This window comes from Schistocerca gregaria, chromosome 1 (genome assembly GCF_023897955.1).
Source record: "Schistocerca gregaria isolate iqSchGreg1 chromosome 1, iqSchGreg1.2, whole genome shotgun sequence".
Lineage (NCBI taxonomy): Eukaryota > Metazoa > Arthropoda > Insecta > Orthoptera > Acrididae > Schistocerca > Schistocerca gregaria.
This window is the reverse complement of record NC_064920.1, coordinates 346,854,397-346,877,638: the sequence shown is the minus strand read 5'-3', so window position 1 is coordinate 346,877,638 and position 23,242 is coordinate 346,854,397. Positions and strand designations below refer to the sequence as shown.

At 39.0% G+C, this 23,242-nt stretch overlaps 1 protein-coding gene across 5 annotated transcripts in view; it reads left to right on the top strand.

The window, feature by feature from the left end:
* The first annotated feature begins 13,189 nt into the window (after positions 1 to 13,189).
* Positions 13,190 to 23,242, top strand: part of LOC126344887 (probable E3 ubiquitin-protein ligase MGRN1) — a 156,767-nt gene continuing 146,714 nt past the window's right edge. For 3 of the 5 annotated variants that reach the window (XR_007565162.1, XM_050002060.1, XM_050002059.1), the window contains exons 1-4: positions 13,212 to 13,402; positions 18,731 to 18,849; positions 19,083 to 19,324; positions 23,025 to 23,212. Coding sequence is in view for 4 of the 5 variants with exons in the window: in XM_050002060.1 (XP_049858017.1) it covers positions 13,315 to 13,402; positions 18,731 to 18,849; positions 19,083 to 19,324; positions 23,025 to 23,212 (637 nt within the window). In the remaining variant the exon portion in view is untranslated. Of the gene's footprint in view, positions 13,403 to 13,431; positions 13,694 to 18,730; positions 18,850 to 19,082; positions 19,325 to 23,024; positions 23,213 to 23,242 lie in introns of those variants that run through there. The other 2 variants (XM_050002057.1, XM_050002058.1) reach the window with 2 other exon arrangements.

The following is a 23,242-nucleotide window of genomic DNA, read 5'->3' as shown; positions in this document are numbered from 1 at the left end:
ATCCAATATGAGATTTGCTTATGGACTAAGATGTATAGGAATTGTAAGAGATGGTGGAAACATTTTATGTGGTATTATTATGAACATGCCTGGTCCTCCCCTAAAATTTTCTGCTCTCCTCGACGCAGTTGCAGAAGTAAGTGAAGAGACCATGAAAATGGCAGTCCTGGAGGCAATTCAAGAAAATTGTGAAGCAACTAATAGCAACAATATAGCAGTTCCTGGATGAAGAGGGGCCATACTTCACTGCATGGAGTTTCAACAATCATTAGTGTCGATACTGCAAAAGTATTAGACTTAGAGGTGATGTCTAAATATTGTTCTGCATGTTCCTTTCACAAGAAATATACTGACGCAGGTAAAGAAACAGAATGGCAAGAAGCCCATAAAGATGTTTGTAGCAGAAATTATGCAGGCTCCAGTGGTGGGATGGAAGCTGCAGGTATGAAATTCATTTTCCATAGATCTTTGCAAAAGTATAGAGTAAGATATGTACAGTATTTAGGAGATGGAGACTCTAGTGCTTTCAAGACTGTAGTTGAAAGTCAGCCCTATGGAAAAGATTGCACTATTGAGAAAATGGAGTGCTTAGGCCATATTCAGAAGAGGATGGGTGGACTACTCTGATGACTTGTTGCAGACAATAAAGGCAAGTGACTAGAAGATAGGAAGTCACTGGCAGGTAAAAACAGACTAACAAAGAAGAGAATTGACAGCCTACAAGTCTATTATGGTGCTGCATATGGTAATCTCAGAAGCTTAGGCAGTATAAGGAAAGCAGTATGGGCCATTTGGTTTCAGTACTTGTTGACAGACACTATACTTCAATATCGCCTCTGTTTTAAAGAATGGTGCAAATTTTTGAAAAGTAAGGAAAGTGGGGAAGCTTATATCCATAAAAATAACCTTCCTTATGAAGTTTAAATGGCCATTAAACCAACTTTTAGAGCACTGGCGTCACCAGAACTGCTAGAAAAATGTCTGCATGAGGAAACACAAATCCAATTGAAAGCTTCAATGCTATGATTTGGAAAAGATGTCCAAAGACTGTGTTTGTTTCCAATTTGGCGGTGAATATTTTTGCTTTGGAAGCTGCAGCAGTGTTTAATGATGGGAATGTGGCAAGACTTCACATCCTCAGCAAGTTGGGCTTTACACCTGGATTCTTCACTGAGCAGATACTGCAGATCATCGATAAGCAAAGAATCGCGAAGGCGGAGACTTCAGTACGAAGACACAAAAAATTCCTAGGCAAAGGAGAAGAGAAGCTAAAAGAGCTGTAGAGGATGATGAGGAAGAAATGGAATATGGATATGGGCAGTTTTAGCTAAAGTACGATCGATTTTTTTTACATTTCTGCTTTCAGGAACACATATGTCAGAAACTACTGGAAGGATTGCAATGAAATTTGGCACACCTATTCTTTTACTTTGAAGCAATATTTAAATGGAACAAAATTTTAATTGAGATATTATACATAGTTTTGTGGTTGATAGTATATTGAAAAGTTTGCTTGTAAAAAATGTTCGAATCCAAAATATCACAGAAAATAATAGCATTAATTTACCAGAAAGTAACTGCACTTATACACCTATTAGTGTAGATTATTTTACTATTAAAAAAATTGCCTTGAAATTATGAAAACGTGTACCTTAAAGTAATAATGCAATGAAAAATTCAAAATTGTCTCACTGCATTAGATTGTTATTAAAAATTCTGAATTTAAAAAAAAATCATATTAAATCTCTATACATAAGTGTGCAAAATTTCAATGAGACTGAACAAAAAATGGCAAAGATATGGATTTTCAAAAACATATCAGTGCAAGACTGCCACTGTCTCCCCTTAATCTAATGGGTACACAAAATAGTGTGGTGATACAGGATAGATAAATCTGATATTTTGGCTGTCAGTGACCGCTGTATGCCCAATGGGCCATCTAGGTAATCGCTTTTCGAAACTTTTTCATTTCTTTTACAAGCTGATGTAGCATTTGCAGGCTGATGTAACATTTGCCTGAAATTCGACTTTTTAGACTTTTTGGATTTATTTTGATGTGAGCTTTCCTTTGACATGGGATTTCCTATAATTCTGACCATATTTGAGAGTCATATGACACGAAATCTTTCATTATATCTTTCTCAATTTTCAATTTAATACCAATTTTCATTTATATTACGGCCAGTAGTTTTATTGTCTCACTTTGGATTCTAGCAGAGCTCTGCAAGCTGTTCCCAAAAACATCCAAACAAATGTCCAAACTAAATGCCTCCCCATGCTACGCCAATTTATAATTTTACACAAATCTATTTCATTACAATTACGTGCATGCATATACACCAGAACTATGACATCACAGACAGAACAAATACTATGCAATGAACACAGGCAGACAAGACTTGTAGTTATTAGTGATTGAAATCTACCTGTATTTTGTCATAGGAGGAAGTTTGACTCATGTACGAACACACATCTAATTGTAACATACATTGGCAATGAAACTGAATACATACAAACATATACATGTGTGTGTTTGTGCTTGTGTGGGTGGGTGTGAATGTGTATCTACAATTTTTATGAATATTTGACAACATATAAATATATTAATTGTTACAGAGTGAATGAATAATTTAAACTGAATTAAGACCATTCACAATCATCTTGTACACAAGCTTCTCTAGGACTTCAGAAAGACTTGTCGGTATTGGAACGGTATGGTACTACCGATGTACTGACATCTAAAACAACACAACTCTTGTGGGCTAATTTTACAATGTATCAATTTCATATTACTTGGCAGGTATTGTATCGGTGGCAACAAAATTCTGTTCTGCTCATCTGAATGCTCAGTCAACAGATTTTTTTATCCTATGGGTACAACCACAGTACAACACTAGTGCCCACAGTCCCATAAGTGGTCTACTGTTAACAGTGCCTAGTTAGATAGCTGCTTAGACAGCCATTGGGGTGGTGAACTTACATGGCATTGGATATAACACATATTCCTTTGAATTACGTCACAAACATAATAGTTCACTTATGTATATAAATACAAGGTGACAATTTGATTTATAAACAAATGGCCACCACTCACTGTTCACCGATTTTTATTTTATATACTACAAGAAATTCGAAATAACTGTTTGTTCACAACTAACCACAGCATATTGCACTGACATGAGTGCGAATTGCAGTATTTCATTGTTTAGTGCTCCTGATTTTGAAGTGAAATGTATTTAAAATCAAATACTTTTTCTGGTATGTGGTACACTATATTATCACCATTTAGTCTCATAGCTGATGCGCAGACGAATTCTGATACCTAACTGCATGGTGTTCTAGCCAACATCTGACCTGTTTTACAGCGTGACATAATAAAATGATCTGAGCCTCATGTAGACCAGTACCCTCAAAAACAGCAGCTACTGAAAAAAACGAAACTGTAAAGTCAATGAGGTATACTTTCTGAAAACGTAAGCAATATGATCTAAATTCCGTAATATAAAGCGTCTAAATACATCTAGGTATCTGTGAAAGGTAATATTGGTTCCTGGCTCGAATTTATAAATGCAGTTCAGCGCTGCGCACCTCTTCATCATTTTTCCTCATAATGGTATACATTGGTATGAGTAGACAGCACAGTTACAACTAACAAATACTGTATCTGTGTCCTTATAAGTCACAATATACTGTAACTTACCAACTCCACAGAACAACAGTTACTTTTTTCTTTTTTGTCTTCTAGCATACAAACGTTTTAGCCATCACAAATTAATGTGCAGACACACATAACAAGGTAACATTTTTTCTTCGCCATACATACTGTTTAGGACATACATTCATATGTTTTCAGATCCAAATTTTTGTAATCAGATTACGAAACACAGCTGACTGCTACAAATTTATTTGTTAATTAAGTTCTTTAGTTAAGTTCAATTCATTTTAGATTTTTATGTCTTCTTTCTCTAGGAACTGGGATATGGCATCATATTGTAAACCCCAATTGTAGAATCCATCATGAAAACCCTTTTGTTGCAAAAAGAAATAGAAAAATCAGTCATCCTGACTGTGATGACAGCTACTGACAATAAAATTTACACTCTTGACAGTTTGATTAACAGGAATATAATGTAAATACTAATGCTTATCATAAAGAAAAGACTGAATGAAGGAATACCATATGATACGAAACAGAAACTTTAAAGAAAAAATAAAAAAAATGTTATTTACGAAGTTTTAAGCCCAGACCATAAATTGACCATAGATAACATTTATCCTAGAAGAGAGTTGCAGCCGCATCAAGCTGTAAGTTCGGTGTGACTACAATGTGACTCGGTTATGGAGATGTTCTCTTTTGCACTCTTGCAATGGTAATACGTATGTTAAGCGCTACTAGGTTATTTCAAAACCGATCTGAAGTTTAAAAGTTTTACGGTTGGAAGTATTAGCCAGAAGTCGGACTGAAGTAATATCATCTTTACCGTTTAGACAGATAGCAAGATAGCTCATATATGTGACAGAAAAATAATTTGAGTGATTGTTGTTTTGTGATGAGACTTAACCTTCGTGATACTTAATGGTCATGAACGTCAAAGAACACAGAAACAGACTGATCGCGGACATAAACTAAATTATTGGACTTGACTAGGAATCAGATAAACGCACAAAGAACGTACAATTGCGCTGTGTTGTCAGAAGTTATCATCAAAGTCAGAAACGCTGATACTAACAGACGCAATTCCCTGAATGAAAAATCGGTGTATGTGCTCAGTGTATGGACAAATAATTACGAAAAACAATCATCTTTGCGTCCGGCGATCCTGATTTAGGTTTTCCGTGATTTCCCTAAATCACTCCAGGCAAATGCTGGTATGGTTCCTTTCAAAGGGCACGGCCGACTTCCTTACCTTATCCGATGAGACCGATGACCTCACTGTCTGGTCTCCTTCTCCAAAACAACCCAACCCAACCAACCAACAATCAACTTTAATTCAACTTTAATTATTTGTGTCGCATACATCATTTAATGGACATTTAAATCGTATTTGTGAAATTAACTGATTCTTCGGATAACATTAAAGTGAAAAGTGATTTAGTGACAATTTAACTACAAACAGCAATAAGTTTACACCCAAATACGACACATTCTGAACGTTGCTCAAGGGTATGTTATCTCTGGAATTACGTCATGTAGTTATTGAATACGCGACGTAGCGACGCTTTGACGACGGAATAATAATTAACAGCTCAATACCCTAGCAAAAATCATGGTGTGAAATCGGTTGGGTGATAGATTGATGATTCAAGACATTATATTTTCAACGTTTGAATATCCATTCTCAAACTGGGCATAAGAACTGCACTCAGCAAGTTCGTGTAAACTGAAATGTCTGTCGCGAACACCCAAAGGACTTTTGGTTATCATTTCAGATCAAGGGAGTCATCGCGTTATCGAGTGGTGCAGTCGCTATATTGATAAGTGGAGAAGATCGATAGACATCGAACACCATTGCTTTAATTACAAGCAACGGCGGCGCACACACTCCGGCGTGCTGCTCCATCAAGGTGTTGATATCAGTTCTGAGAGACAGTATCTGAAAAATAACCAAATCGGCGAAGAATTTGTTTTTCTAATAGTTACCGATTGGCGTTGTCGTGATCGACGGACGCCGTTCCACGTAATCTCGACTGGGACAACCATCACCATCGAGCCGAGACAAAACGAGACGTCACAATATGTACTCCGGGTTGTCTCCCAGAATTGGGATCGCGCAAAGCGGCTGGCTGGGACCTAGTCTTAAGAGATCCATGAAAAAGTTGATTCTGACTTTCTCTTAGCGTCTACAGTGAAATAAGGTGTGATTTACATCACCAATTGTTTCCTCTTCACATTGACAGTAGGGTGTTTCCAATACACCGGTTCTATGTAAGTGGGCAGTGAAAGGTACATGATTGAGGTGCATTCTCACAATGGACTTTATAATTTTCCTTGAATGTTTGAAGTTCGCAAACATGTCTGTCTTGGTATGAATGTCTGTATACGAGCATTGCTTTTACCTCTTTTTTTGTTGACTTTTATTCCATTCTTCCTGCCATGAGAAAACCGCTTGTTTTATTTTTAGGAGGTATTCTGTGTATCGGAGTATTATGTCAATAGGTCTTCCACTGTTAATCGCATCTTTCGATAGTTGATCTGCTTTGTAATTGCATAGAATGCCGGAATGTGATTTGACCCTCACAAATTCTGTAATATGGCCAGTCTTCTTAGCTTTGTGATCGTGATCCAGTATGTAGAGGGTGTATTTACTAGTTTTTTCCAATTCCAATAACTAATGGGTTTCAAAACGCTTTGAGAATCAGTGGTTATTACTGCCTAGGTTATTTTGAGAGATCTTGCATATTTGATTGCCTCTATAATAGTGAAAGTTTCAGCAAGAAATGTGGAAGCATCACCTGGTAGTTGAAACTTCCTTTCTTCTGCAGATTCTGGACAGAAGAAGCACATCTGGTATGATTTTACGTCCCCATTTTTGAGACATCTGTATATAGTTTAAGATATCCTACCCACTTTTCGGCCCGTGTGATGTAGCTGAAAACTGCCCATATCCTTTTCCTTTGCTGCAATAGTCGACGTATGCTACAAGAATATTGTGATATGAGCTGTAATAGTCATATAGGAACTTTGGAAGAAATTCACTTCGATATACTTTTTTTGGAGATATTTCCAGTCTTCGCACCGCTTGTAGATATAAAATTTCTGTTTCCTGACATTTCTGTTATTTCCCACTTAAGAGAGCCTTTCGAACTTTTTTATCAGTGGATGTTTAGTATCAGCCATCCGCTGTAAGATATAACGATCACACAACATTGTTCTGTGAATATGTTGAGGCATTTCTGATGCTTCCTGGAGAAGGGCATTGGTGGGAAAAATGCACAGCTCCGAGGCACATCCGTAAGCTTCTGTACTGCAGTTTATCCAGTAGTGCTAGGTGCCTGTTAGCAGCAGTGTGATAGACTGTGCATCCATAGTCTACACGGAAACGCAGCAACGTGTGGTAGAGAGGGACCAGAGAGCTTGGATGAGCCTCCGACCATACTCTTGTGACTGATCTGATAAGATTCAATGCTTTTTCACATGTACTGACGACGGTTTGAATATGAGGTAACCAACTCATTCAGGAAACGAAGAGAACGCCAAGAAACATCGCCTGGGATTTTAGTGGTGTTTTATGACTAGAAAGTCTTACTCTATTTAAGCAGCGTGGCATAGTTTGGTTGATAAAAGGAAGAAGTACCGATTTTTCTCCCGAAATCTATAACCCACAGCTACGTAATGTTTGACCCATTGTGCCCATCGCCTTTGATAGTTCACATACAGCCTGATTCATTCCTTTGGTCGACACATACTAAAAATATCATCTGCATACTGGAGGATTTTAACTGGAAAAGGGACTACTTGTGGAAGACCTGTTGTAAGACGATGTGGTTCAATAAATTTACCATATGGGTCTTTAAGTGAGGAAAGTGCTGATTCTATAAATCAGTTCTACATATACATCTGCATCCATACTCCGCAAGCCACCTGACGGTGTGTGGTGGAGGCTACCTTGGGCACCTCTATCGGTTCTCCCTTCTATTCCAGTCTCGTATTGTTCGTGGAAAGAAGGATTGTTGGTATGCCTCTGTGTGGGCTTTAATCTCTCTGATTATACGTAGGAGGGAGCAATATACTGCTTGACTCCTTGGTGAATGTATGTTCGCAAAACTTCAACAAAAGCCTGTACCGAGCTACTGAGCGTCTCTCCTGCAGAGTCTTCCACTGGAGTTTATCTATCATCTCCGTAACGCTTTAGCGATTACTAAATGATCCTGTAACGAAGTGCACTGCTCTCCGTTGGGTCTTCTCTATCTCTTCTATCAACCCTATCTGCTACAGATCCCACACTGCTGAGCGGTATTCAAGCACTGGGCGAACAAGTGTACTGTAACCTACTTCCTTTGTTTTCGGATTACATTTCCTTAGGATTCTTCCAGTGAATCTCAGTATGGCATCTGCTTTATCGACGATCAACTCTACATGATCATTCCATTTTAAATCACTCCTAATGCATACTCCCAGATAATTTATGGAATTAACTGCTTCCAGTTGCTGGCCTGCTGTATTGTAGCTAAATAACAAGGGATCTTTCTTTCTATGTATTCGCAGCACATTACACTTGTCTACATTGAGATTCAATTGCCATTCCCTGCACCATGCGTCAATTCGCTGCAGATCCTTCTGCATTTCAGTTACAACCTCTCGATATACCACAGCATCATCCGCAAAAAGCCTCAGTGAACTTCCAATGTCATCCACAAGGTCATTTATGTATATTGTGAATAGCAACGGTCCTACGACACTCCCCTGCGGCACACCTGAAATCACTCTTCCTTTGGAAGACTTCTCTCCATTGAGAATATGCTGCATTCTGTTATCTAGGAACTCTTCAATCCAATCACACAGTTGGTCTGATAGTCCATATGCTCTTACTTTAGTCATTAAACGACTGTGGGGAACTGTATAGAATGCCTTGCAGAAGTCAAGAAACACGGCATCTACCTGGGAACCTGTGTCTATGGCCCTCTGAGTCTGGTGGACGAACAGCGCGAGCTGGGTTTCACACGATCCTCTTTTTTGAAACCCATGCTGATTCCTACAGAGTAGATTCCTAGTCTCCAGAAAAGTCATTACACTCTAACGTAATACGTGTTCCAAAATTCTACAACTGATAGACGTCAGAGATATAGGTCTATAGTTTTGCACATCTGTTCGACTTCCCTTCTTGAAAACGGGGATAACCTATTCCCTTTTCCAATCCTTTGGAACGCTACGCTCTTCTAGAGACCCACGGTACACCGCTGCAAGAAGGGGGGCAAGTTCCTTCGCGTACTCTGTGCAAAATCGAACTGATATTCCATCAGGTCCAATGGCCTATCCTCTTTTGAGCGATTTTAATTGTTTTTCTATCCCTCGGTCGTCTATTTCGATTCTACCATTTTGTCATCTGTGTGACAATTTAGAGAAGGAACTACAGTGCAGTCTTCCTCTGTGAAACAGCTTTGGAAAAAGACATTTAGTATTTCGGCCTTTAGTCTGTCATCCTTTGTTTCAGTTGTGGCAGGATTCCAATGGTTCCCAAGTCCTTAGCAACACAGGTATAAGAACATTATCATGTTCTCCAACTATATGCATGAATATAGCTGTTACATTCTCTTTTCTTGTTGTTGCATGATAGATCTCTGAGATTAAGATATTTAAATTATCTGTTTGTTCCATTGCCTTTTCTAAACCCATACTGACTCTTGACAGGGTCTGATTTGATTCCATCATTCCAAGTGACTTTTTATGAAGTGTTCTAAAGTTTTGCCGATACAGCAAGAAAGAGAAATAGGTATATGGTTTGGCCTGCTCGTCATCCTAATGTGGTTTCAGTATGGGTACCATTACGTGAGTTGTCCAATCTTCTATTAGTGCGTCATTCACCCAATTTTGGTTAAATATCTGGAACAGTTTTCTGAGTGCTATGTCTGAAAGATTTTCTATCATCTGATAGTGTATACCGTCCTTACTGGGTGTGGAAGTTACGCTCTTTTTAATACCATTTATCGGTTCTTCATACAAAAGCGGTACCACTAGCGGATGATTGTAATCCCGTTGCTCCGGGGGGCAATATGGCTGCTCGGATGCGAAAGCTGGTGAGATTAAATTCACAAAGTCTTCAAGCCATGCGTCAGTTAACCGCTGACGTATAGTGGAGTTTTTGTTTTTCAAAAATCTTAATTTCTCCAAAACATCAGTGAGACTAACATTGTTATTTAAAAAAAATTCACAGAAATTTTGCCAGCTAGTATCCTTTTTACAGTCGTTTAACCACCTTCGAACTTTCGTTGCTATTTTCCGATATGCAATTAAGTTTTGTACATTTTGTTGTTTACAGAAGATACTGTATGCAAGTTTGCGCTGTGCTATGGCTCTAGAGCACTCTGGTGTACACCAGTCTGGGGGCAGTTACTTCAAAACGATGACTTTTCTTGGAATGGAAATTGTTGCAGGTCTTCAATAATTGAAATTAGCTGTTGATAGGCTTCTTTCGGAGCTAAAAATTGTTAAAAGATTGAAACTTCACCTGGACTGTTGCAATATACTTTGGCCAGTCAGTATTCTTTATTTTCCACCTGCTGTTTCGGCAGATAATTTCTACTGTATTTATAGGTACGTCTATTGTGATTTCCAGAGGGAAATGATCTGAGCCAGTAGGGTCTCGTCTGATCATCCACTCTTATATATGGTTTAAGTCAACAGAGCACAATGTCAAATCAACGGCCGACGGTCATAGTAGGAGAAACATCTTTTAGAAGAATCAAATTGAACTTTTCAAAAAGTGTAACTAACTGTCTGCCTTCCACATCATCTATTACACAAGCCCATAGTGAGTGGTGTGCGTTGAAGTCTGCACAAAGGAGAAATGGCGTTTGAAGCTGGGTGACAATCTGATCCAGTGAAAGATATTGTATTTTACACTTAGGTGTTTTTTTTTTTAATGGTGAGGATTCCGAATGTGCCATTAGGAGTCTAAATCACAGCAGCAACTACCTAGCATTCTGTTGTCCTAATAGTGATGTCCAATTTTTTAAACTTAACCGTCTCTCTAATCAAAATGGCTACTCCTCCTCCTTTTCCATTGTCTCTGTCGTTTCTGAAAACAGCATATCATTTGAATTGTATTCGTTGGGTTGGCTGAAACCAAGTTTCGCAAATCCAAGCTACCGGTATGTGGTTGCTGCTAAGCTCCCGATAAAGACTTTCTCTGTTCGAGGTTGCTCTCCGTGCATTCCAATAGAGTATTTTTAAAGCCATTGTCAGATTTGCACAAGTCTTCAATAGCATGATATATAAGAGCCTGTGTCCTTACCACGTCTGTTTCACTATTAAGAGAAAGGAAGCTGTGCATTATTAAACCACAAAGGCTGTTAATAGTAGTTTCTCGGCCAGTATAAGATGTTGCCAGAGGAGTGGGAGGATATGGATTGTTTTGTATTGAGTTCTGAGGATCCTGAAATTCGTATAACATATCAGAATAACCCTGCTTGTATGGACTGCGAGTAAATGGTTTATTTTTGTAAGACCTGGGAGCTGGAACCGATATAACTGCATGCTTAGGTCCCTGTTGTAGCCCTTTGTTCGTCATGTTCAAACCTTTTTGTTTCTCACATATTTTAGGCCAGTCGCTAGGAGAGAGATCTCGTGTTGTAGAAATACCAGCAGTAGTCTGCCCAAGTGATGGTCGCAATGACGAGACGGCAGTTGCGTAAGAAGCGCCATAGCCTTTGCTGCGATTTGCTTCCATGTGCTGCTGATATATTGGGCAACGGTGATCCATAGCGAGGTAGTTTCCGTTGCAATGCTAACACCTGGGCCCTGCGACATGTGAGCAGTGTGAGGTATCATGGGCTCCCGTGCATTTGGCACAGCGGGCGCTACTACGACATTGCAAACTTAAATGGAAATATCTAAGGCAATTGTGACATTGCAAAACTGACTGGAAACATGGTACAAAGGGGCATCGCATACTGCACAAATATACATACAAGGGAAGTTGTTGAGATTTAAATGTTACAACACATTTCTGTGTGGGAAGTACTTTCAACCCTCCATTTTCTGTTACTTTCTTTGTGAACCTTCATCTGTCGATTGCTAAAAATTTCGACTTTATTTCTACAAGGATGTCTTGGTGGGATAATGCAATATCAACACCACAGATAACTCCCCTTCTCTTTGTCAGGAAATTTGGAATATAAGCCTCCATATTCTTCAGCCGAAAAACATCAAGCAACCGCAACCTGCTCTGTTTTGGTTTCAATTTTATACCTGTTTCTACCAATAGCTGAGATATTAAATATGTCATTGGATGTAACTTTCCTACAATACCATTTTCTCCCTCTACAAAGACGACATGGGAACTATGTCTGTTGATTGATATGTATTATCTTTGCTAGCATATTTTTTGTTATTAGAAAACGTGTTATTTCCGTAAGAGGTACCGTTGTGGTCACCGAATTGTCCAAATTTTCACGACTAACATACTTTTGGGAAGCAGGCTGCTCATTGCGATTCCTGTCCCCTATATTTAAACTCGAGTTACTGTCTACCCCTAGAACTTCCACAGTGCATGCACCATTATCAACATCTACAATATCTACATCCTCTTCAACATTACTACTGTGGCTTTCACTTGCTTTTGCCTTCTTTGGACCATTTGCTCAAATGGCTCTGAACACTATGGGACTTAACATCTGATGTCATCAGTCCCTCAGAACTCAGAACTACTTTAACCTAACTAACCTAAGGATATCACACACATTCATGCCTGAGGCAGGATTCGAACCTGCGACCGTAGCAGTCGCGCGGTTCCGGACTGAATCGGCTAGAATTGCTCGGCCACAGCGGCCGGTGGAACATTTGCGTCAGGAGCTGCTGTCTGTTGATGTGATGGTGATCGGTGTCTTGCCTTTTGTCGCTGAATGTTGTTTGTCTGACACTGCGACAAGCCAGCTGAACTTGGTCATTCTGAGGACGGTGATCTCGAGAGCACATTTGATGGCATTCAGTTGGTGCTTATTTGTAATTAACACTGTTGAAGTAGGGTGCGACATGAAAGTCTCGATGTTGTGACTCGTATGCAAAGCAGGTATCGACTTGGATTTCGTCATTAGTTTCCATTTTAAAAATAGCCACTGAGAGAAATCTCCCAGCGACGATGCTTTGAATATTGTTACGAACTATTTGTAGGTAAAATATCCACTAGATTACACTAAAAAAAACTTGATAACAGTTCCATGAAACACCTGATGGAACCGGTGCCAGCCGCCGCACGAAGCAGAAACGACGGTACAGCGTGGCTGCCGTAACTGCATGTAACAATTTGTTGTTACCACTCGTCGAAAAGTTTTTCACTGCAGGCAACACTAGAGTCGAAGTGTTAATAATGAATCACCCTTTCTCAATATTCTTGAGAGCGATCGGAAAAACAGCGTTATTTATTTCGTTGCTAACCAAAGATCCAGAGCAACGAATAGAATGGCGTACAGCCGGAGTGCAGGCAGGTAGAAAATATACTGCGCAAGCATCGCTTGTTACAAGATCTTTGGTACAACCACAAATTATATTAACTTTGATGTACTGTTGACATAATTTGACGTTTTGTTATGCACAGTGTTATAACACATTGAAAATTTGTGTTTATTGTTTGTAGGGATATAGTTACAACAGTCGTGATGGGAGCATTTACAAGTAGACAACATGCAGGCGTTGAAGAAGTTGATATTGTATCGAATCACGCATATAAATACCCACCTAGATCAGGTGAAGTGAAAAATTACTTATTGTGGTGAATGTGTACGAAACATCCACAAATAATCTGTTTGTTGTCATTTTCATGTGCAGTAGCAGGAGTTATTGTTAAAACCAGCTGTTAAGGTTTGAATCGCAAGTAGACAAATTATAGTGCAGGCATGTGTTACGCTGTAGATTCAGAATGCCCATATACTACGTTTGATTACTGACTGCCGAAAACTTCGAATAATGTTACACTTATTGCCTTATATTTGGATGTATGGTCACGTTGCAGTTATCTCCAACTTTCCACTGTTTCAAGTAAGTCTTTTCGATGCCGTATCGTTGACAGTATCATTTACTCCCTTATTTATCTTTCCCAGTATGGTGACGTTAAATTTGAATTCTTCTACAGTTTGTCACGTGAACTTTTTTACTTGAACTTTGGCTTCAATTCAATGATTTGTTTCCAGCTAGGTGAATTTTTCTGCAAAAGAAACGAGTTGCTCTGGTGTGCCACCATCATATCCTTTCCTCAAGTAGGTTGTCTTTTCAAGACATAAGAAATCATTGTTTTATTAGAGTTCCGCAAGAGGAACTGGCACGTTGTGCACTATTTCCGTCGGCATATTTTCATAACTGTTTTATTCTAAACTACACTTAATAAACTAATTTGAAACAGGATTCGTAAAACCATGACCAATAAAATCCTGAGTATTTTGGTTTATGAAGTTGTTATTTGTCTTCTCCACACTTTCCTTATTTATACAGTGGTAAATTATTATGACGCATTCGTTTTCACAGTGGGCTAATCCTTGAATTTATTCTGAAGGTGTTAACGAATTGAAACACTGTAGTGTTGCATTATGTTCAAAGTTAAATGAATTTGTTAGTTTATGAAGATATTCAAAAGTACAATGTAAATACTTTGACTTCATTGTGGTTGAATCAAGAAGATAACAGATCCATGCGCATTACAGAATCGTTCGGTTGACATGAGTCCTTGAACAGCCACCTTGTTACACAAAATCCGTTGCAATAAGTTGTTGTTGATATCTCAAATTTATCATGCTCACTGGGTATGGATATAGAATGTAGAATGAATATAGAAGTACTAAGGAGGGAGTAAGGGAGATATAAACAACAATACTAACACAGAATGAGATTTTCACTCTGCAGCGGAGTGTGCGCTGATATGAAACTTCCTGGCAGATTAAAACTGTGTGCCCGACCGAGACTCGAACTCGGAACCTTTGCCTTTCGCGGGCAAGTGCTCTACCAACTGAGCTACCGAAGCACGACTAACGTCCGGTACTACTGGCAGAAGTAAAGCTGTGAGTACCGGACGTTAGTCGTGCTTCGGTAGCTCAGTTGGTAGAGCACTTGCCCGCGAAAGGCAAAGGTTCCGAGTTCGAGTCTCGGTCGGGCACACAGTTTTAATCTGCCAGGAAGTTTCAACAATAGTAACAATTTTCTCATTAAAAATATATATTGATATAGATAACTAATGGGACACCCGGGAGCATTTAGGAGTTTCGGACAGACGCACACTTGACAAATATATCTCCTCAGTCTCAAAATAATCAAATTAATAAAAAAGTCTATTAAAATCAAATTACATACCTACCATCCATGAAAAAACAATATTCACAAATAAACCAAATATTCCGCCAGTACTTCCTCCAAAACAAGCATTTGTACTTCTCTCCCCCCCCCCCCCCCCCCAAAAAAAAAAAAAAAAAAAAAAAAACTGTAAACCTTCTTCTCCAGTAAAACGCAATAACCAGAAAATATGTAAGAAACATAAAACTTCCTACTTCATAACTTTCCAACCAATAAATAACTGAATGATCAGTCACTTCCTTTGTTGTGGACACACAACTACACAGATGAGAAGAAACAAAAATAATAAGTCAGATTGACAATAATGGGGGTTACCTTCCTAGATTAATGCAATCGTGTTCCCTGCCTACCATCAATCACCATGGTTTGTCCCTCTGATAGTGCAATACAGAACTGTCACTGATACAGGAAGGACCCACTATAGTAATTTCCATAGGCTCTCTACATTTTTGACATTTAGCACATCCCACAAGTACAGCATACTTCTGAAGGGAAGTTCTGATGCTGCGCATATCACACATCTCATCTATATGGAACAAGGTGGAGTGGTGGTTAGCAAATGACTTGAATTTGGAAGAACAGTGGCTCAAATCCCGTCTGGCCATCTAGTTTTACGTTTTCCCTGATTTCCCTAAATTGCTCCAGGAAGATGCTGGGATGGTTCCTTTGAGAAAGGCACTGGCAATTTCCTTTCCCGTCCTTTTATAATCTGAGCTCGTGCTCCTTCTCAAATGACTGCATTCTTGATGGGACGTTAAACTCTAATCACCCTTCCTTCCTTCCTTCTCCCTCATCAACATATGGCTGTGAAATTTCACTGCTGGATCCACCACACAACCAGCATTCACAATAATGTTTTACAAATAACAACAGGGTCATGATTCTTCTGAAAAACTTGGAATTCTCAGAGAATTAGATTTTATCTGGAAAAATCATGGAAATGTTAGGGAATTTCAGGAATTTCATAAATTCACAGGGAATTCTGCATTTTTAATCTAGCATTGAAATTGGATTTTATTGAGTTTTATAAATCATCAGTTGTAAAAATATTTATTATCTTGAAGTGTGTTAATTATATGAACATTATTCCACATAAATTATCAGTGTTTAAAAACTGCAGTCAAACTACTGCTTGTGGCTGACATGTGGCTCAGCTGAGAGGAAAGAAAGGTCATGATTGTGGTATGATTCCCACCCCTTCCCAGCTCACCATTAATTAATCAGGATCTTCTTGACACAAGCTTCCTACTCTCAAGTGGTTTTCTTAGGGATATTCTCTCCCCCCCCCCCCCCCCCCCCCCCACTTCAGGTTTGAGTAGCCATCCTGAATAACTTCACTGACATCAAAATTTATCTCGAGAGTACCACTTCAAGCCATGCACCTATGTCGAACCATCTTCTTCTCACATACAAACTTACAAATACCGTCCATATATGATGTCATAGGCAACAGTATCATTGTCATGGGCCAAAGCTGACTATCAGTTTTGAAAGCTTCAAGTGACTCCTTGTTATTGCTGTTGAGCCATGTGTTGTCTTACTCTGCCATTAGCCATCAGTTTATCAGAAAGAGCTTTAATCGAGCATAGCAGATTTCTGGTTTTGTTATTATTACGCTTCAGTGTCTTAATGTCTCCTTGGTACAGAAGCTTTGAAAACGCTGTCACCGATGTGGTGTACATTTGCAAAGTATTTTTCTTTGTCTTTGCCACTTTTTATGCAAGTCCCATGTTGGTACCAAATGACTCCACTGCTCTGAAGCTTGACATAGCTTTTGTAATCCATGTGGCAAACTAATAAATATGAAAGTCATAGAAATAACCTTATTAAAAAGAAAAAAATTTAAGACAAAAACAAGGCATCCCTCTCAAGCACTTATTTGTGTTTAACTTTATAGAAAATGTGCAATGGAGATGGCTACACTTCTAGAACTTGTTTTCTCTGCACTATTCAAGCAGTGATATAAGTGTCCGTTCATGCTAGAATTGTGGAGTGTGTTCATTGTTAGATATGAGATTTCGTTAAGCTAAACAACTTTTCTCCTGAAATTGTCATGTGAGTTTGTGTACTTCAGTTAAAGTAGCTTTGTGAATGGACATTCCAGTGGGTGATAGAAACCAGAAGTCAGTCAAACATAGCTCTTATTCAGTTTCTGCATGCTTGTTTTGTTCTTACATGCAGAGACTTTATAATTGAGTTGAATTATACAAGGTAGAGGGGAAAAGCATGACACAAGATGATTTATATTGATTGCATGAACATGTGGCATACTGTGTACTAGCTAGCAACACTATTGCCTACCACTAATTTGTGTCAGTCATGAAGCTATTACATTGTAGGTAGAGGCTTCTACGTATAAAGCATTGAACTTGTGTTTGGGATAAGTATCTGTTTGCATTTCTGGTTAAGGTTTCCATGATTATTGTAAATCAGTGAAGATGAAAGCTGGCATAGTTCCTTTGGCAAGACTGCTTTACTATCTTTGTCCATCTAAGGAAGTGTTCCATTTGTATTCCTTAAAATTGATGGGCCGTAAACTCTGACACACTTTACTTCCTTACTCTGCCAAAGCTAACATATATTGCAATAGCTATGTGAAACTTAACTAACCCATTTCACTCTGAATACCCAGAAGGCTATGGCTGATGAGAGTCAGGTAGACAGAACAGACATTATGTACGGAACTTTGTCGTTTAGTGTACAAGAACAAGTGCACTTTTCTTGCATATACTTATAACTGTGTTTATCCAGAATGAGATTTTCACTCTGCAGCGGAGTGTGCGCTGATATGAAACTTCCTGGCAGATTAAAACTGCGTGCCTGACCGAGACTCGAACTCGGGACCTTTGCCTTTCGCGGGCAAGGGCTCTACCATCTGAGCTACCGAAGCACGACTCACGCCCGGTACTCACAGCTTTACTTCTGCCAGTATCCGTCTCCTACCTTCCAAACTTTACAGAAGCTCTTCTGCGAACCTTGCAGAACTAGCACTCCTGAAAGAAAGGATATTGCGGAGACATGGCTTAGCCACAGCCTGGGGGATGTTTCCAGAATGAGATTTTCACTCTGCAGCGGAGTGTGCGCTGATATGAAACTTCCTGGCAGATTAAAACTGCGTGCCCGACCGAGACTCGAACTCGGGACCTTTGCCTTTCGCGGGCATGTGCTCTACCATCTGAGCTACTGGGCATGTGTCATGCTTTGGTAGCTCAGATGGTAGAGCACTTGCCCGCCAAAGGCAAAGGTCCCGAGTTCGAGTCTCGGTCGGGCACGCAGTTTTAATCTGCCAGGAAGTTTCAACTATGTTTATGCTGGAGAGCAAAGTATGAATTTATCATTGCACATATACTACAGTGGGTGTTGACACATCAGCAGTCATTTTAACAATATCACAAACTGTTACAGTTACTAACAGAAAAATGCCTTAATCCTCTGTGATCATCAGGCAAGACCTTTTGTGTGAGTGCTTATAAAAAGGAAATAAAATCAAACAACTGAGCTGACTGAGAATAAGAGGCTACTCATGTTACATGCCTTAATTTTTCTTCTCCATTATTACCCTAAAATGTTTAAGGAGACATCACAGTAAATTCGTAAACAATCCTGTAGTTTTTTCTTGCCCTAACCTTTCCCACCTAACAGATTGTTTGTATGTAATGTGTTTTTTCTCACTGGAAAGGTGACTTTATATATTGTTTTCAGAATTAGTTGTTTCTAATGAGCAATGTTTTGTAGGTAATTATTTCGGCAGTCACTTCATAATGGGTGGAGAAAGATTTGACACTCCTCAACCAGAAGCTTATTTGTTTGGAGAAAATGCAGATTTGAATTTCCTTGGCAGCAAACCAACACCTGTAAGTAGGCCACTGTGTTTGGCAATCTCATACTTTTGTCCACTATTACTTTTTGCATGAGTGCTTATAAGAAAGAAATAAATGATTTATTTGCTAAAATAGCCTGAAAAAATTGTTTTTTAATGGTATTGATAACAATACTTGTTCTATTCTTGTTTGGGCAACATCATATGTGTTGTAGTATTAATTGCCCTGTAGTATATTGCCCATTAACAGAAATATTTGCTTTGTAGTTTCCATATCCACCTCCACAAGCCAATGAACCAACAAAAACTCTGAAGTGCTTGGTGAACATCCGCAAAGAATCTCTTCGATTTGTACGTTCTCCAGAAAGTATTGGTAAATGTGGGGATGTAGATATTGAAGCAGCAAAATCATCCCTTTTCAACATAGAATTTACTTTTGATTGTGATACAAGGTGTGCCATAACTATCTACTACTTCTGTACAGAAGAAGTAACACCAAATGGGATAGTGTGAGTACTTTGAGTATTTTATCTTTTGTAATTAGGTACCCCTAACATTTATGTATGGCACATGCCAACAGAATTTTGTAATACATACTCGTATTTTTCTGTACCAGCAGTCCGTAATGGGGGGGAAAAAACCAGCTATATCTAAATGTGCATAAAATTTATTTTATTAGTGTATTGTCATATCAACATTGTTTATTGGTCAACATAAGTTGTTGTCAAGAAACAGTAAGGTGAAGATGTGAAAGAAAACAAACACTATTCAACAATAACATTGAACACATATTGTAAGAAGTGAAAAGCACTATCAGAATCAGGTTATACCATAAATTGACATACAAACAGATGGTCAGTAGAACACCATAGTGATGACTGATGAATTAAACTAGCACACAAACAACATTTGGTTGGCCTTTTTACTATTTCAGGTGATCACGTGAGTGATCACATACTAGGGACAAAATGTGGCTGCTTTGGTATCAGCTGCAGAATGAAGACAACCCCTACACAGCACCAGACGTGCCTTGTTGAGATGAGGTGTACTCTTTTATAATGTTGGTGGCTTTTATCACATGCTGCCCCATGCCTCCCTCCTCCAGAAAAGTTGAACCAGCATGAGTGGTGATATTCTGGAAGTGATCACGGTGCCACAGAGGTGCCCAAGTTGTTGCTGGGATATTGATCATAAAATGAGGAGATTTTTAAAATGGTCTGTTTTGGAGTCTGTGCACATGATTACATTGTTGCTGGGACGAGATCACAGCTTAGAGCCAATAGCTGCAAGAGCTGTATCTTCTACAGCAAAGGGTGAAGGCTGTTGCATTTCTCTTTACAGTGCACATTTGATTTGTGCTCTGGTGTTGATGAGACCTCGGTAAAAAAAAAAAAAAGCTTTTCTTAAATAACATTGTTTCATCAATGAAGAAGAATCTCTTGTTGAGGGAGAAAAAATCAGTTTTTTCCCCTTGGCAGTTAAATAGCAACCAAGATAAAAAAAATAAAGAGGTACTATGTAGTTCCTTGTAAATATTGTTTGACATGTTGGTATGTATATATTTTTTGTCCAAATAAATGTTGATGTTTTGAAATATTTGGACAGCGTTTTTCAGTCTTTCATTTCTCATTATAACCCTATGACTGACAGTGTCTGAAATTGAAATTGGGCCAAATGTCGAGAATGACTAAAGAAATCTGATGAGGCCAGATCAAATGATCTGGAGCCGTCAACATTGGATCACCGAGTGGATACAGAGAAGACAAACAATGAGGAAAAGGACAATTGGAGATGGCACTGCAGATAAAAAACTCTAACAAGTAATCTAGAGAAAGAGAGAGAGAGAGAGAGAGAAAACATGATAACATAGTGAAAAATGAGACCAACAACCAATGGTGCATTGTGACAGTGAGGCAGTAGCAAAGCGAGTATACCACTGAGTTCCTTACCTGCTGCACAATGGAACTTCTAAGGCAGCCGCAAGCTCCAGGTGGCTGGCAGAATGGCGTGTGACACTTCAGCTGTGTGTGCTAGCGCTCACAGATGTAACATCTCCACTAAGCACCCTAGGTTCAATTCCATGCTGCCTGGTGAGGTTTGAAAGTCTCGGGTTAGCATATTAGATCCCTCCCCCCTGAAATGAACATGTAGGGCCAGAACATCCTGGATGGTCTTTCGGAAGGTGAACTAGTGTGTACTTGGTGCCTTGGCACATAAACCTATTTCCTGGGTTGGTGTTCCAGCACTTACTCCCAGCGGCTGGTGTTAGAGACTGGAAACACCTGGCATCATGCTGGGACACAACAATGTGGGCATCATCGGCTGTAGCTTATGAGAACACAGAAACCTCTATGTCTATGTCCAATGAAACTGCCTCTGGTTTCCTTGGGTGCAGGTTGTATCTGGGAGTTTGTGGGACTGGCAGTGATAGGCTTTCTACTTCAGGGTGTACCACTGGTGCTACTGCAGTTGTAGGCACAGACATGGTTTGTACATAGTGCTCCAAACCCTTTGGTGTGTCGACTCAACGTGAAGAGCTGCTTGTGAGTATTTATCACCATTGCTGGTGCCCCTATGTCCTTTGCTCTGTACAAATGTGCCTGACTGCTGTTTCTAGTGGTATCGGTCCAAGTGCCGAATTGGGATTGCCTGGAGCTGTGGGGCCAGGAGACGAATTAGCATTTGCAGTTGTCTCCCATGGAAGAGCTCCATTAAGCTATAATCCTTGGTCCTGTTGGTGTTCAGGAACAGTGTGTGTGTGTGGCTGTTGCAATGGCGGCTCCCACTGCATTCAAAGTTTGCTGTTCAAACATTCCACTATATACTGCACAGCACCATTGGGGAATGGGTGAAATGGTGTTCTATGAAGGTGTTTTATATCATTTGATGTGCAGAATTATGTGAAACCTTTTGCCATGAATGGGAGCCTATTGTCCGATATTGTATTTAGGGAAGCCCTTTGATGGCTAGAATCTGGACTAGGGTATATATTGTGGGTTTTGTTGTGGAGGGCATTGTGCTTACCACATTTGAATATTTAGATTAGATGGCAATGACTATTAGCCACATAGAGCCCAGAAGTGTACAGTGCTTCCATAAATGATAATAGGATTTTGGAAATATCTAATTTTTATTATTTTTTTCTTAACATATTTAAAAAAAATTGTGAATATTAGTGTTACAATTTTAAGGCCCTTGATACTGTATGCTTGAATTTAGGGTTACCAAAGGGGAGGTCATGAGTATAGCAAAGCATTTCTAATGCAAAAGAGACAGACACGATCAACTGTCTTGATGAGGCATTATTTGTGTCAACTGTTATTTCAAACATATTTTGTTCTCTTCACAATAAAATTTTATCGGTGACCTACATTGATTTTGCTTCCGTGCATAATTTGGCCGTTACATTTGCAGTTGCTCTTATCATCATAATATCAGCTTGCATGTAAAATTTTGTTTCTGTTCATGAGAATAATAATTTTACCAACACCTGTGAACTTCTGTATTGCCTTAAACTGATACTGGCTGAGATGGCACAGTGCTTACAACACTGTACCTGCATTTGAGAGAAGTGGGGACCACCTTGTTATAGGTTTCCTGTTATTTCCCTAAGTCACATAAAGGTAGTGCTGGGGTGGATCCTTTTGAAAGAACATAATCAGTCTCCTTCCCCATTCTTATCCAATCTTAACTTTTCGCCTGCCTCTAATAAATCAATCGTTGAAGGCACTTTAATACCTGGTCTTCCTTCCTACTTACAGATAGTCACCCATGCATTTTATGCAAATGCTCTAGAATGGTCTTATCACAATGACTCGCTCCTATCATGTGTTTTCAGAGTTTGCAGGTGTATGTTTGAGAGTATATAAACATAACTGTGGAGTGATACTGATTTGTCGTAACTTTCAGCTATTGCACCTGAAACATATTTATCACGTGTCAAACACCTGCAAAGGAGCATGCTTACTGGAAAGCAGTTCTTCATACCAATATAGAATGAAAAGTTTGTTTGAATTATAATATTGGACCATGTTAAATGAAATTAAATGTTTAAATTTTTTTTTAAAAAAATGTAATTCATTTGTAGACAGTACACTGTTATTTTTACATTTTGTGTCAGCTCAGTGTGTTTGGAAGAGCTATGATTTTTCATACTTATTGAAGTGAAAAAAAATTAGTAAACATAAATGTCTGATATTATTTTTCCAGTTTTCATCCTCGGAACCCGGGAATGAATTCAGAAACATTTCATTACAAACGCGGAAGCAACCAATTGTTCAGCCAAGCAACTCATGTATTTGACCCCAGCTGTTATTCTGATGAAGAACTTACATACAACACTGACAAAGAAATTATTCCAATTGCAATTCATTGTGTCGCAGAAGATGGGAGTGATGGTAATTACGTAATACTTAACAAAATGTTAT